Source organism: Liolophura sinensis, chromosome 12, assembly GCF_032854445.1.
Source record: "Liolophura sinensis isolate JHLJ2023 chromosome 12, CUHK_Ljap_v2, whole genome shotgun sequence".
NCBI lineage: Eukaryota > Metazoa > Mollusca > Polyplacophora > Chitonida > Chitonidae > Liolophura > Liolophura sinensis.
This window is the reverse complement of record NC_088306.1, coordinates 8,467,691-8,482,175: the sequence shown is the minus strand read 5'-3', so window position 1 is coordinate 8,482,175 and position 14,485 is coordinate 8,467,691. Positions and strand designations below refer to the sequence as shown.

At 40.7% G+C, this 14,485-nt stretch overlaps 1 protein-coding gene across 1 annotated transcript; it reads left to right on the top strand.

Moving 5' to 3' along the window:
* The first annotated feature begins 478 nt into the window (after window positions 1-478).
* LOC135479494 (carbohydrate sulfotransferase 11-like) lies at window positions 479-6,015 on the top strand. Its single transcript, XM_064759355.1, has 3 exons — window positions 479-616; window positions 2,289-2,365; window positions 3,086-6,015. The coding sequence occupies exon 3, from the start codon at window positions 3,140-3,142 to the stop codon at window positions 4,193-4,195; it is 1,056 nt and encodes a 351-aa protein (XP_064615425.1). The 5' UTR covers window positions 479-616; window positions 2,289-2,365; window positions 3,086-3,139; the 3' UTR covers window positions 4,196-6,015.
* Window positions 6,016-14,485: the final 8,470 nt, after the last annotated feature.

The following is a 14,485-nucleotide window of genomic DNA, read 5'->3' as shown; positions in this document are numbered from 1 at the left end:
AGAGAGAGTTGAAAATTACAAATATAGGATTGTACGACCACACACAAATCCCAGACATAAGAAATATGGGACGTTATCGACAACTTTCGTCCAAATCAGAGGAGCCATCACATAACTCACAAATGACACGTATGGTCATGAGTATGACGGGGTGAGTTATGAGGCGGTCGGCTACACCTCGCACTAAATTGCCTCGAATTTTTATTTTTTTTTAAAATGTTATTCTCATTGAAAGCTGTTTAAGCCCGTTTGAAAAGGAAATGTACCCTGACAATGACGAAGTGCAACTTTCTCACGCACTGACGTTGGTGAACGTGGTACACAGCCCGTCTGGTATTTACACAGTCCCCGTATTCTTTTTTTCTGTATTTCATAAAAAGAAAACATACAAATACAACCGCCATGTGCAGAAAAGAGAAATGAGCAAAATAAATATCCTCCCTCCGAATAAATAAATGATTCTGAATTTCATTTCTCTCAACAAACCAACGTTATTATCATTCGACGAATGCCACTTACGGCCATGACTTGGTATGGGGTCCTGTCTTTCCAGACATAGAACAGTTAACATCTGAGATCATGTGTCAGTTGCAGTGAAGTCTTCTTCTGGTCATAGGTGAGGTATTTTAGACCATGTTTTTAATGTGATTCGTGTAAATCCTATAAAGCTATCAATCGGTCGACAAACCCAGTTTTCGACAAAGCATACTTCTAGTTATAGAAATATAACAGAAATGTGAGAATTGCACTTCTAAAGGAATATTTTTGGTGTATTCAGTGTTTGTTTATAGTGCCGATTGGAGGGTTTGGTGCTGGTTTATTCTTAGGGTACGCGGTACTGGTACGAAGATCACTGCTGTGAAGAACATCGTAGCTACAAAACGCGGATATGGTAAAAAGTTACACTCTTTAATGTGTATCCAGGTCATCACTGGCCTCAGGCCATCTTTTAGGCCGTCGTTGGTGATAACTAATGGTTCTGCTGGGCATAATGGTGGGGGGCTAAAAGACGTGTGCTGAGCACAGTTGATTGCAGTTATAACAAGTCAGCTGTGCGCAGGCGGCGGTTATAAGACGTCTGCAGGGCACAGTCTTTGCCGGTTTAATACGTCTGCAGGGCGTAGCCGGCAGTTATATTCCAACTCCACTGAAAGTGTTATTTTTTTTAAAAACTCTGTTTCGCAGTCTGCTGATAGTCGTGAATGCCAGATGCGGTCGGAAAAGTGAAGTATTCTAGAGTACGGCGTAAAACACCACTCAAATAAATAAATAAATAAATAAATAAATAAATAAATAAATAAATAAAAGTCTGTTTCAAGTGTCGGTTTCAGGCGTTGTTTTGACCAGCTTTTAATGGAGTTGGATTGTGAACACTCTGAATAGAGCTAAAACATTAATACTTTATAAAAGTGGTCCAATGACTGTTATAAGTGCAGTCACTGCTCGTGATCTTTACGGTGTTAATTGAACGTCATTAGTTTTAAGAGTGTAGAATTCTGGACTGGACTTCATCCCTGTTTAAAAAAAAAGGACAGTTTTAAATGTCAGTTTAACAATGTTCATCAAAATCACCAGATAAACTTTAGGGGTACTTTTCACGGCTGTTTTTTTATATCAAAAAAAACGTAAGAAACCTAGCCGTATAATTGTTTTTAACAAATAACTCGCTCGTCTTTTTAAGGTTTGTAAATACTCGACCCAAATAATCTCCTATCGGTAAAAATCCACCTTTGCCTTGTTGTTCGAGAGGTATTGAATTCGAAATTTTGCTAATGAAAATCTATTGCTTATATATTCCATAAGGTAACAAGTTTCATTAGTACGTGATTTGCGAGTTACGAAATTAAACACGAGGCTTCGACTATCCAAAAAAGGCTGACATTATGATCATCGCCACGATATGGATGAAATACTGCCGATGTGATTTTAAACCTTCATCATTAATTCGCACTATGATCAGCAGTAGGTCTAATGCGCACATCGCCCGTATTAACCAGCTGTATAAAACTGATCCTCGTGAAAATCTTTTCATTTATTTATTTATTTTATTGGTGTTTTACGCAGTACTCTAGAATATTTCACTTATAAGACGGCGGCCAGCATTGTGGTGGAAGGGAACCGTGCATAACCCGGGGGAAACCCACGACCATCCGCAGGGTGAAGGCAGACCGGAATTATTTTCAGTACGGCGCTGAACTCGAAGTGGAAAACCAATGTAAAGAGACTAAAACATCTTGTCATGTTTATAAGTGTTATTTTAACTTAACTTCTGTTTTGTTTTGTTTTAGAGATAAAAGTGTTAGAGACGGTAGTGGAAAAGTATACTAAAAAATCCGAAAAACTTCCTGTGAAAAGAGAAAATGAAGTAAGTACATGCTTGGATTGCAGTATCTCAAGTCTAAGTAGCTCTAATTCAATAGTGTACTCTGTATTCTGTTAGAACTGGTGGAGAAAGGAAAAACGTTTATATTTGTTTGATATACATTGATTGAGTAACACTCTATAAAGTGTTCAAAAGTTTACACTTTACAAAATTACTTAGCTTCTACGCATGTTCTACACATCTGCACATCCATAGTGTGTGTATCATTAAAATATATTAACATTAAAATTTACACAAAATGTGTACTGCAGGTACACAATTTATAGGGATACATATTTTCGCCAAATATTATGTACTACTCGTACACAGTCGTTTTTAAATAGTGTTTTTATTTATTTATTTATTTGATTGGTGTTTTACGCCGTACTCAAGAACATTTCACTTATTCGAAGGCGGGCAACATTATGGTGGGAGGCAACCGGGCACAACCCTGGGAAAACCCACGACTATTGGCAGGTTGCTGGAAGACCTCCCAACGTACGGCCAGAGAGGAAGCCAACATGAGCTGGGCTTGAACTCACAGCGACCACATTGGTGGAAGGCTACTGGGCAATGTTATTATTATTGTTTTGTTTCATATACAAAATATTATTATTATTATTATTGTTGTTGTTATTATTGTTGTTGTTGTTGTTGTTATTATTATTATTATTATTATTATTTTGTTTCATATACAGATTTTATTTTCGCTTACATTTACAGAATGAAAAGACCGAGGTAGAAAGATCAACACTATACGATGAACGTCGGGAGAAAATGATACAAGCCTGTCGTGAAAATAGATACAGCGGGCGTAAATTAAAGCCACCGGACACTGACAACTTTTCTATTGACAGAAAGAACGGAATCGTCTATTGCGACATTCCAAAAGTCGCCAGCACATTCTGGAAAAGGGTACTACAAATAGCTTCCGGTAAACGACAGAAAAATGACGTGTTCGACATCCCAGCGCGCTCAGCGCACGACGACCTTCTGGAAACCTTCCAGAGAAAAGGCTTTGATGAAATCCACCAGGTTTTATCGACTTCAACTAAGTTTATGTTCGTACGTGAGCCTTATTCGAGATTAGTTTCTGGATACATTGACAAAGTCTTTACACCTAGGCCCGCTTACAGGGGATTGCGGAACGAGATAAAGAACTTCGGGATTCGTGGTAACAAGACAAAGGTTGTCTCAGACTGTGCTCTTGATATTACCTTTACACAATTTGTCGTTTTCTTGGCGGAAAAGATAGCAAAAAACACTTGGAGAAATGGGCACTTTACCCCCATGTACGAAATGTGTCGTCCGTGTGAGGTGCAGTTCGACATCATCGGTAAGATGGAAACGTTTAACGAAGACGCTACGTACATTTTCAAGAAGAAAGGATTTCCGGCTTCGATTCAGCTGGACAATGAAAGGAACGACCTTGATTCTATCACGGATATTGTGGACAGCACGTTCGCGGAGAAGAAAGGAATGGAGAAATGCCTACCCTTTGGTAAAGCTCTGGAGTATGTGTGGAAGAAGGCAATGATTCGAGGTATCCTCAGCAAAGAGGAAAGTATGCCCAGACGTTTCATAAACCAATCAAATGTCACAAGAGAGGATTTCAAGAAAGCCATGATGGACGCCTACCATCGTTCGAGCAAAAATCCGGATCGGGTAAACAACCGAAAAGAGGCACTTGTAGAAGCCATGCAAAGTGTCCCAAAGGACGTTTTGCAGAAATACCAAAAACTGTTCCGACCTGATTTTGAAATATTTGGTTATGACATGGAAGAGCCGCAAATATTTCAGGTTAGACAGTCAAAGCCGTTCTATTTTGTGTAGCGGATATGGCGGCTACTTGACTAGCTTGTTGAGTTGTGCTGAAGCACGGAAGAGTCCTTCCCGAAGTGCCAGTATTTCACAGTCATATTATAATTTCACTGGACATAATGTGTAATCTTCAGTGTTTAGACAGTTTGTCAGTTACTTTACATTGTTATATTTATCGACAAGCATCACGTGAAGATTTCCAAAACATGTAAAGAATTTATATATAGAGTGCGGTGTGATATAACCATTTCAAACATCAAACATTATCAGATATTAAGGATGGTTTCTATTTTTCTTCGTCCCAAGTGGAATGATCAGATCCCCCATTTCCATAAGATACGTTAATGGTTGAAGAAACGGGTACTTGCATTTAATGTATAGCCAGATAAATCCACAGTGGAGGGCGCGTGAGGCTTGTCTTTGTACTTTATGAATTTAATAGTAGTATGTTCAATTCCATTATGATCAACCAAATGCAATAAAAGGCATCTTAAAAGATGCAATGGAAAATTTTGGTACCTGGTGAGTGAGGATATACTGTGGTCAGACTTTATTTAGGGTAGGTCACCATGAAGACAATTTGTCAGATACATTTGATTATTATATCGCGTATTTGACTCACGGATCCGATCGACCCGCGTGTTCTATACATTTGAGGTTGTTTACATGCGGTTGATATACTATATATTACGGTTGTTTACATATGGCAGTCCATGGAAGGTTCTGTACACTTGAGGTTGTTTTCATGTGGATGGTATACTATACATTAAGGTTGTTTACATACGGAAAGTTCTGTACATTTGGGTTTGTTTACATGCGGTTGATATACTATATATTAAGTTGTTTACATACGGAAGGTTCTATACATTTGAGGTTATTTACATACGGAAGATCTCCACATTTCAGATTGTTTACAGATGAAAGGTTATATGCATTTGGGGTTGTTTACATGTGGGAAATATAATGTATATTTGGAGTGACATATGTGGAAGGCTTTATACATTTGAGGTTGTTTACTTACGGAAGGTTCTCTACATTTGACATTGTTTACATATGAAAGGTTCTATGCATTTGGGGTGGTCTACATGTCTGTGATGTAATATACATGTATAATATTTTATCACATATATAATATGACTTATATATGAAAGGCTTTATACATTGAGGTTGTTTACATATGAAAGTTTCTATACATTTTGGGCTGTTTACACATGGAAAGTTATACACATTTGGGGCGGTTTACATATGGAAGGTTCTATACATTTTATAAGGGTAGTTTCTATTGTGGCCACCTTAGTTTAAATGTTTGGGACAGACTCAGTATAACGTCTTTTCTTGTCGGAAGTCATTACTGCGTTTAAATTGTGAACGATGTCATTTCCATACAGATCCTTGATTGCAAATGCATAAAACACACAGTTTTGCTGGTAGATGAAAATCGGAGTGCTCGTGGTAGACCACTAATTTTGGCAAGATTCTGAAGAACATTCCCAAGTGTGACGTATAGATTTGCATGCCATATTGGTCATCTACAAACGTTAGATTACACAAGTGGCCTACATACTAGCGTTGTCCAACTAACAATGAAATGTGGGGAATCTATAAATTCTGTGTCTCGGACCGGGATAGAACTCGCCACATGTGTCCCTCGTGGTGAGTGGTTACGTACCTTACTCACCGAGCTACACACCTCTCCTCACTAATAGGGACACGGAACTACCTGAGCCCAGTTGTTGACATGTGTATTAGCTAATACTCAGTTGTTCGAATGTGTATTAGCTATTACTGGTATGAACTCATATCTTATATATAAAATTTTAGCCAAAATCAGCCAACGCAGTGGGTTTACTTTGTATTTAATATACTGTTACGCCATTTTTTGGGGGGTGGGGAGGGGGGGGGGGGCTAAGTACAAAATTGACGACATGGCTTAAAGTTAAACCAGGTATTAAGTCTTTAAAGAGGTAAACAAACTGTTTAGATAGTATAACCCTCAAAAGTCATGTAGTATACATGTTTGAGCTTTGTTTCTACCGTACGTGCGTAACACATGAACTGGGGATAGGCAAGCACTGTGTTTGTTAATCCGTTTAAAAAAGCATATACGGGGATACTTAGACATAAACTTTTAGTTGATTCATGAATTTACCTATTAATAAATGAAATAATAATAGAATTGTCCAAATTATAAATAAGGCCGTGATATTTGTTAATTTCTCAATGTTAATTTAAGTTTTTACTCCCCGTTTTAGACTGCCTGCCACTACTGTCCTTTTATCATGCACTAGTGTCCGTGCATTAGCTCTCCCGATACTGTCTGACACAATTGACCGATTGACGGCTATATCTCCCAAATTATCTCTAAGCAATCAGGAAGAGCGCTAAAAGTACTTCTGTCAGTTTAAGATTTATTTATTTATTTATTTGGTTGGTGTTTTACACCGATCAGATCCCGGGGGAAACCCACAACCATCCGCAGGTTGCTGGAAGAGAAAGTCAGCGTGAGTTAGACTTGAACACACAGCGACCGCATTGGTGGGAGGCTCCTGGGTCATTCCGCCGTGCAAACCTCCTCGGCCAGGGATGCCTCCTGTAAGTTAGTGCTGACATATTGTTCGACAATCAGTGTTTGACTGTCCAAGCTACAGCATAAGAAGTCAGAAAATAAATCATTTTTTTCGCGAAAATTTAATGATCAAGTTTTTGCATATCCAATAATAAATGAAAACGTTTGGGTTTAGTTAGTAGTACAGCGTACGGCGTTAGTTCCTTCGCCTGTTATACAAGTGCAGATAGTTGGTATTCGCACGGTTTAGTGCCCGGGGTAGCGTTCGTCTCCTAACCGGACAGGAGTGTGCACATCTGCACAAAATGAATTTTGTCAGTAATTCCCGCAATTTGTACCCAGTCGCTACATATGCACATGGTTGTACTAAACTGGAATATATATTCAGTTCTACTACGTTTTAAACAATGCTAAGCATGGGAAAGGTCATAAATACGATAATTAAGAGTTTTACAGAGATGCGTTGTTCAGTATAATGTATTCAGTATATGTGGATGAAATGAATTGAAACCAATTCTGCAAGAAAAGCTTTTTTAACAGGTACACTCAAAAATAAAACATAAGTACTACGTGACACGGAAACAGAACAAAAAATATTAACGAACTGCTCAAAACTGAGAGGAAGTGACTGGATATAGCCTACATCGCTGTACTTTATGCTGTAAACTTCGCATATCTATTTGCATCAGCATTAACGTCAAAACCAATGCTTCACACATTCAATACTGAAGTCCTATTCGACAATGCAAGAGCTATATACATTAGGAAAATCTTGTATTTGTGTGAATCGCATATAAGTGCAGATTTCCTTTTCATTTTGTGCACTTTGGCCGACACATGGACGAATTTTTCATTGCTCTTATTATGGACTCCGTGAATAACGCTGTCACACTGCGTTTTTTAGTGATGTTGGAATACAGGCTGAAATGTTATCTGATAGTTGTGTCAAGCTGACTGTGCGAGCTGCAGAGGTACATGTCCATCATTTTTTTTTTTTTTGATTGGTGTTTTACGCCGTACTCAAGAATATTTCACTTATACGACGGCGGCCAGCATTATGGTGGGTGGAAACCGGGCACAGCCCGGGGGAAACCCACGACCATCCGCAGGTTGCTGGCAGACCTTCCCACGTACAGCCGGAGAGGAAGGCAGCATGAGCTGGTCTTGAACTCACAGTGACCGCATTGGTGAGAGGCTTCTGGGTCATTACGCTGCGCTAGCGCGCTAACCGACTGAGCCACGGAGGCCCCCATGTCCATCATGTGTTGAAACTAATAAAAGTTATCTCCCTCCCTAGGCAAGCCTGGCAAACTATCAAGTGAGCGAGATTAACTCTCCGCTGTCAATCGTTCAATTTTGTATTCAATTCAAGTCTGAGTATCGACACCACACATGCACAAATTTTGCAAACAGACTGATTTGTTTAATTCTCCCTTGGCATCTGTAACCGTGTGCATACTGCTGCAAATATTCTTTAATTTTGATAAAACTTTTCTAGTTCTCCTTGAGATAAGCTTCCCATTAAATTTGGAAATCGAATTCCTTGAATTCCTTCGTTAGTAACTTACCAACTGTCGGTGGATTCCTCCATGCATTTGTGTTTCCGTCAATTAAAAGGCTGTAGTGTAAGTGGGAATCGCTCGAGTATGTCACTGCACCACAACGGAATACCTGAATACAAGGTGGAGTTTTTTTATATATTAAATGGGACATGGCTCAGTAAATTTAATTAGGTATTGATCATTAACAATGAGCACGATAAGTGCACACATTTTAAACGTCATTTAATCATTCCGATGAATGGAACCTGGAAAGTTTGAATACAAGTTTACACCCCAACCTCGATTGAAGTGAATTTCATGCTAAAATCTTCATGACACAACGTTAACAGAACAGCGTTATTCCCTCCTTACTCTTATTTATAAAAACGCATTTTGACAAATATAAACACCGACTGGAATATCTTCTTTTGAACAGTACGCATAATCTTCTAGTTTCAAGCTTGATCACATGGTTTCACCCATGTTCTTATGGTTTGAACACATGTTTCCATGGTGTGACACATAATTCCATGGTGTGACACGTGATCCCATGGATGAACACATGTTTCCATGGTGTGACACGTGATCCGATGGTTGAACACATGTTTCCATGGTGTGACACGTGATCCGATGGTTTGAACACATGTTTCCATGGTGTGACACATAATTCCATGGTGTGACACGTGATCCCATGGTTGAACACATGTTTCCATGGTGTGACACGTGATCCGATGGTTTGAACACATGTTTCCATGGTGTGACACATAATTCCATGGTGTGACACGTGATCCCATGGTTTGACACATGATTCCATGGTTTGACACATAATTCCATATTATGACACGTGATACCATGGTTTGACACATGCTTCCATGGTTTGACACATAATTCCATGGTTGGCACATATTCCAGTGGTTTGACACATGATTCCATGGTGTGACACGTGATCCCATGGTTTGACACATGATTTCATGGCGTGACACGTGATCCCATGGTTTGCCACATGATTTCATGGGTTGACACATAATTCCATGGTATGACACGTGATCCCATGGTTTGACACGTGATTCCACGGTTTGACAGATGATTCCATGGTATGACACATGATCCCATGGTTTGACACATAATTCCATGGTTTGGCACATATTCCAGTGGTTTGACACATGGTCCCCTGGTTCCACACATACATTGTCCCTCAATTTCATGCATGACGGGGTCAATAAATAGCTCAATCAAACCATAAAAGAAAGTAACACTACATCAATCTCATACACGCACTTTCATTTATTTATTTATTTGATTGGTGGTTTACGTCGAACTCAAGAATATTTCACTTACACGACGGCATTTTAATGGAAGGAAACCGGGCAGAACCCGCGGAAAATCCACAACCATCCATAGATGGCTGACAGACCTTCCCAGGCTTCAGGGTCATTACGCTGAGCTAGCGCGCTAACCAGCTGAGCCGCGGAGGTCCCATACGCAATTTTAAAACAAAGGGCATTTAGACGGAGAATATAGGGATGATAGGCAGCGGCTGAGAGTTATCTTCTGCCCTAATGAATGACGTTTTTGTTTAAATAAGGATTTTTGAGAAGAACATGGCGTAATATTTTATGAGGAGAACACGAAAAATGCTTCCCTCTTTGGCACCAGGGACTCACCTAAGATTTAGGTGTTTAAATTTAGGTGTAGAATTTTTGAAAAGGTGGAAAAGAAATAGACAATTTTACAATAATAGGAAGTCTGTCCTCCGGAGAAATATAAATCAATCGGGATAAGTGCACATTTTTTTACGTATACATGTACAGTGTTAGTATTAAGCGGGTCATACCGCAGAGTGTCTGAGGAAAATCGATAAGCGCAATGAACAGAACTAACATTTTCTTTATTCATGCCATACAGACATACATTTAAGCCTTGTGAAAATACGAATCTTAGACTTTGACACCATCTGATGTTTAGGATTCACAGCTAATTATTAGTTTTTTTTCCATATATTTGTTTGGTTGATCAGGTACCTGTCAATTGCAATGGTTTCCCTATGGCATTGGTCCGGTTTCCTCCTTGCAATATTCTGAGCATCCGACTCAGGTGATACATTCTTGATAACGGTGTGTGAATACATATTGTAAATTGAGAGCTGGTAATGTTTAGACCGGTGACTCCGCTGTATATCTAAAATACGCGATGTAAGTTAGGTATACAGTAAACATTAATATCAACAAAGAAAACCCGAAAGTGATTTTAGTTAATATGTAGGTACATGGTCACCCTAATTTAATTTGTATGTACATTGTCGGCAACCAGCATTATTCTTAAGTGGGAGGTGAGAAGGTCAACTGGGCAGAGCCCAGGGAAACCCACGATCATCAGCAGGTTGCTGAACCTACAGCGACCGCATTGGTGAGAGGCTCCTGCGTCTTTGAGCCGACCTGACACCCTAACCAGCCTCTTCCTTCCTCGGTTTCTTGTAACATTCAGCTAGATCTGTTAAAGACGCCACAAGGGTTACTGCACTTTCATTAACTTCTGTGTCAATGTCGCCTGTTAGCGCAGTTTAGTGAAAAAAACAACAAAACAAATAAAGCACCAGTCAAATAAACAAATCAGTCATCGATCCGTTGCATTGCTGTAGTTTTCCTGGTAAGTCATACACATTCTCCAGCCTGTTAAATAGTTTTAATGTCCACATGAGAAAAACAAATCTTTAAAAAAGGCTAAAAATATGAACTTTAAAAAAAAAATAGTATATAGTGTGTGACTTATTATAGTATTATCCGGGCAAAAAAGATATATTTTAACCATTTGGACACATGGATTATCGGCAGATGGACGGTAGTCGGCTTAACATATGCATCACAAAAATTCCCCATTAATCTATTTTTTCGGTACCGGTTTTTAATCTACTAAAGAAACCAATCTATTACATACCTTGGTAGCAATATACCGATGTTTGCTATACTTCTGAAGTCTATCACTGTGTTGATGTCCTTGTCGCTCGTTTATCAGGATGCCATCCCTATGTACTTTATTCGTTCATGTCTTGGAGTCGGTTTGACGTTAGGCAAAACTGCTCATCGGCAGTACTGGGGTCACAGTTTTCCCCATCAGCAACGTTTCATTTTGATTACATCGCCGATTAAATCGCTGTGTTACGAGATGTTTGGAGCGCTTTTGTGACCTACAGGTTAGAGTGTCCGCCTGAGACCTCATGCTGATCAAACTCATGCTGGTCATATACAAATCATAATTATTGCACGCTCGTTTGGCGCTCAGTTGTTAGAGGTTCCAAGCATACATACATATATACGAAATGTATTGACAGACCTGGATGAGGTATTTTTAACAAGGCTGACAGATAGGTTAGAAAACGGGGGAGGCGTAACTTATACATAATCAACTGGTTCAGCGCCCCGCCTCTCAGGTCTAGAGCTCATGATGACAATAAGCTGTTAACAGCGCAAGGGCCGAGGTGTTAGCGAGCCAGCGCAACCTTATGATCCAGGCACTTCACATCATGGCTGTGACTGTGAGTTCTAGTTCGTGCAGGCTTCCTCTTCCATCGTACGTGGGAAGGTCTTCCAGGAACTTGAGGATGATCGTAGGCCTCCCTCGAGCTTTGCCCGTTTTCCTCCCACCATAATGTTGGCCGCCGTGGTATAAGTAAAATATTCTTCAGTACGGCGTAAACACCAATCAAATAATTAGATAAATGTCAACAGCGCCAGCATGGCTACGCACATGGTCAAAATTATATTCTAGAGAAGTTACATCTAACGAACTGCAACTAACATCAGTCCATTTTACTTAATTTTGCTAAAACCATTGCCAGCCATGGCGTTGGGCCATTTAATAACATATAAAAACAGTTTATATAAAACTGTAACAGAGGTATATTGGCGACAGGCCATACTTCACCGATTAGAGGTGACCATTTTGCCTATTATCACACTGCCTTTTTATGCTGCAAGTCTATTATTACATTACTGCCTTAAGGTGGTACACATGCGTTTTTCCCCAGGTGGCTTACACCGGACACTGCAGTTGCGGTCACCCATGAAACTCTGCAGTGTGTCAGGTTTGCCAATTCTATGATAAGCGTGTCACGTTTGACAATGCCTTGACCAGCTTATTAGGTTTGACAGCTTTGTGACCAGTGTGTTAGGTTTACCAGTCCATTGACCAGCGTGTCAGGTTTGCCAATCCCGTGACCAGTGTGTCACGTTTGCCAGTGTAATGAAGAATGTGTCAGGTTTACCCATCCAATTACCAGTGTTTAAGGTTTTTCCAATTCCCTGTGACCAGCGTGTCAGGTTTGCCAGTCCCGTGACCTGTGTGTCAAGTTTGCCAATCCGGTGACCAGCGTGTCAGGTTTGCCAATCCCGTGACCTGTGTGTCAAGTTTGCCAATCCGGTGACCAGTGTGTCAGGTTTGCCAGTTCTGTGACCAGTATGTCAGATTGGTCAATCCTGTTACTAGTATATTAAGCTTGCAAATCCCGCGACCAGTGTGTCAGGTTTGCCAGTGCTGTGACCAGTGTGTCAGGTTACACAGTCCCGTGACCCGTATATCAGGTTTGCCATTCCCCTGACCAGTGTGTCAGGTTTGCCGATGCTGTGGCCCGTGTGTCAGGTTTGCCAATGCTGTGACCGGTGTGTCAGGTTTGTCAGTCCCGTGACCAGTGTGTCCGGTTTGCCAATCCTGTTTTCAAACTTGTAAATCCCATGACCAGTGTGTAAGATTTATCAATCCCTTGACCAGTATGCTAGGTTGACCAACCCTGTGACCATTGTGTCAGGTTTGTCAATTCTGTAACCAGTGTGTCAGGTTTGCCAATCCTGTTTTTAAACTTGTAAATCTCATGACTAGTGTGTAAGATTTATCAATCCCTTGACCAGTATGCTAGGTTGACCAACCCTGTGACCATTGTGTCAGGTTTGTCAATTCTGTAACCAGTGTGTCAAGTTTGCAAACCCTGTTTTTAAACTTGTAAATCCCATGACCAGTGTGTAAGGTTTACAAATCCCATGACCAGTATGCTAGGTTGGCCAACTCTGTGACCAGTGTGTTAGGTTTGCCAGGGCCGTGACCAGTGTGTCAGGTTTGCCAATTCTGTAACCAGTGTGTCAAATTTGCCAATCCTGTTTTTAAACTTGTAAATCCCATGACCAGTGTGTAAGATTTATCAAACCCTTGACCAGTATGCTAGGTTGACCAACCCTGTGACCATTGTGTCAGGTTTGTCAATTCTGTAACCAGTGTGTCAAATTTGCCAATCCTGTTTTTAAACTTGTAAATCCCATGACCAGTGTGTAAGATTTATCAATCCCTCGACCAGTATGCTAGGTTGACCAACTCTGTGACCAGCGTGTTAGGTTTGCCAGGGCCGTGACCAGTGTGCCAAATGTGCCAATCCCGTGACCCGTCTGTCAGGTTTGTCAGGTTTGCCAACCAGTGTGTCAAATTTGCCAATGCCGTGACCATTTGTCAGGATGCCAAATGAGTGACCGGTGTGTCAAGTTTGCCAATCCCATGACCAGTGTGTCAGGTTTGCTACCCCCCTGACCAGTGCCAAGTTTATCAATTACCAGTGTGTCAGGTTTGCTACCCCCCTGACCAGGTTGTCAAGTTTACTAATCCCATGACCAGTGTGTCAGGTTTGCTACCCCCCTGACCACTGTCAAGTTTATCAATGACCAGTGTGTCAGGTTTGCTATCCCCCTGACCAGCTGTCAGGTTCGCCAATGCCATGACTAGTGTGTCAGTTTTGTGAATGCCGTTATCAGTGTCCAGTGTTACAGGTCCAGTAACCAGATTGTCAGGTTTGCCAATCCATTGACCACTATGTCAGGTTTGTGAATGCCGTGACCAGTGTGTAAGGTTTGCCAGTTCAGTAACCAGTTTTTCAGGTTTGCCAATCCAGTGACCAGTGTGTCAGGTTTGTGAATGCCGTGACCAATGTGCCAGGGGTGTCAGTGTCCTGATTAGTCTGTCAAGTGAGTCAATCCAGTGACCATTTTGTCAGGTTTTTCAGTCCAGTGACCAATTTGTCACGTTTGGTAACGTCGTGACCAGTGTGTCAAGTTTACCAGTCCCGTGACCAGTGTGTCAGGCTTGCAAATGCCGTGAAGCAATGCCATGACCAGCCTATCAGACAGTTAAGCTAACCTCCATGTGTAACAACTGTGACAT

Excerpts from the sequence above, each read along its gene's own strand:
- LOC135479494 (XM_064759355.1), top strand. The coding sequence starts at position 3,140 with ATGATACAAGCCTGTCGTGAAAATAGATACAGCGGGCGTAAATTAAAG.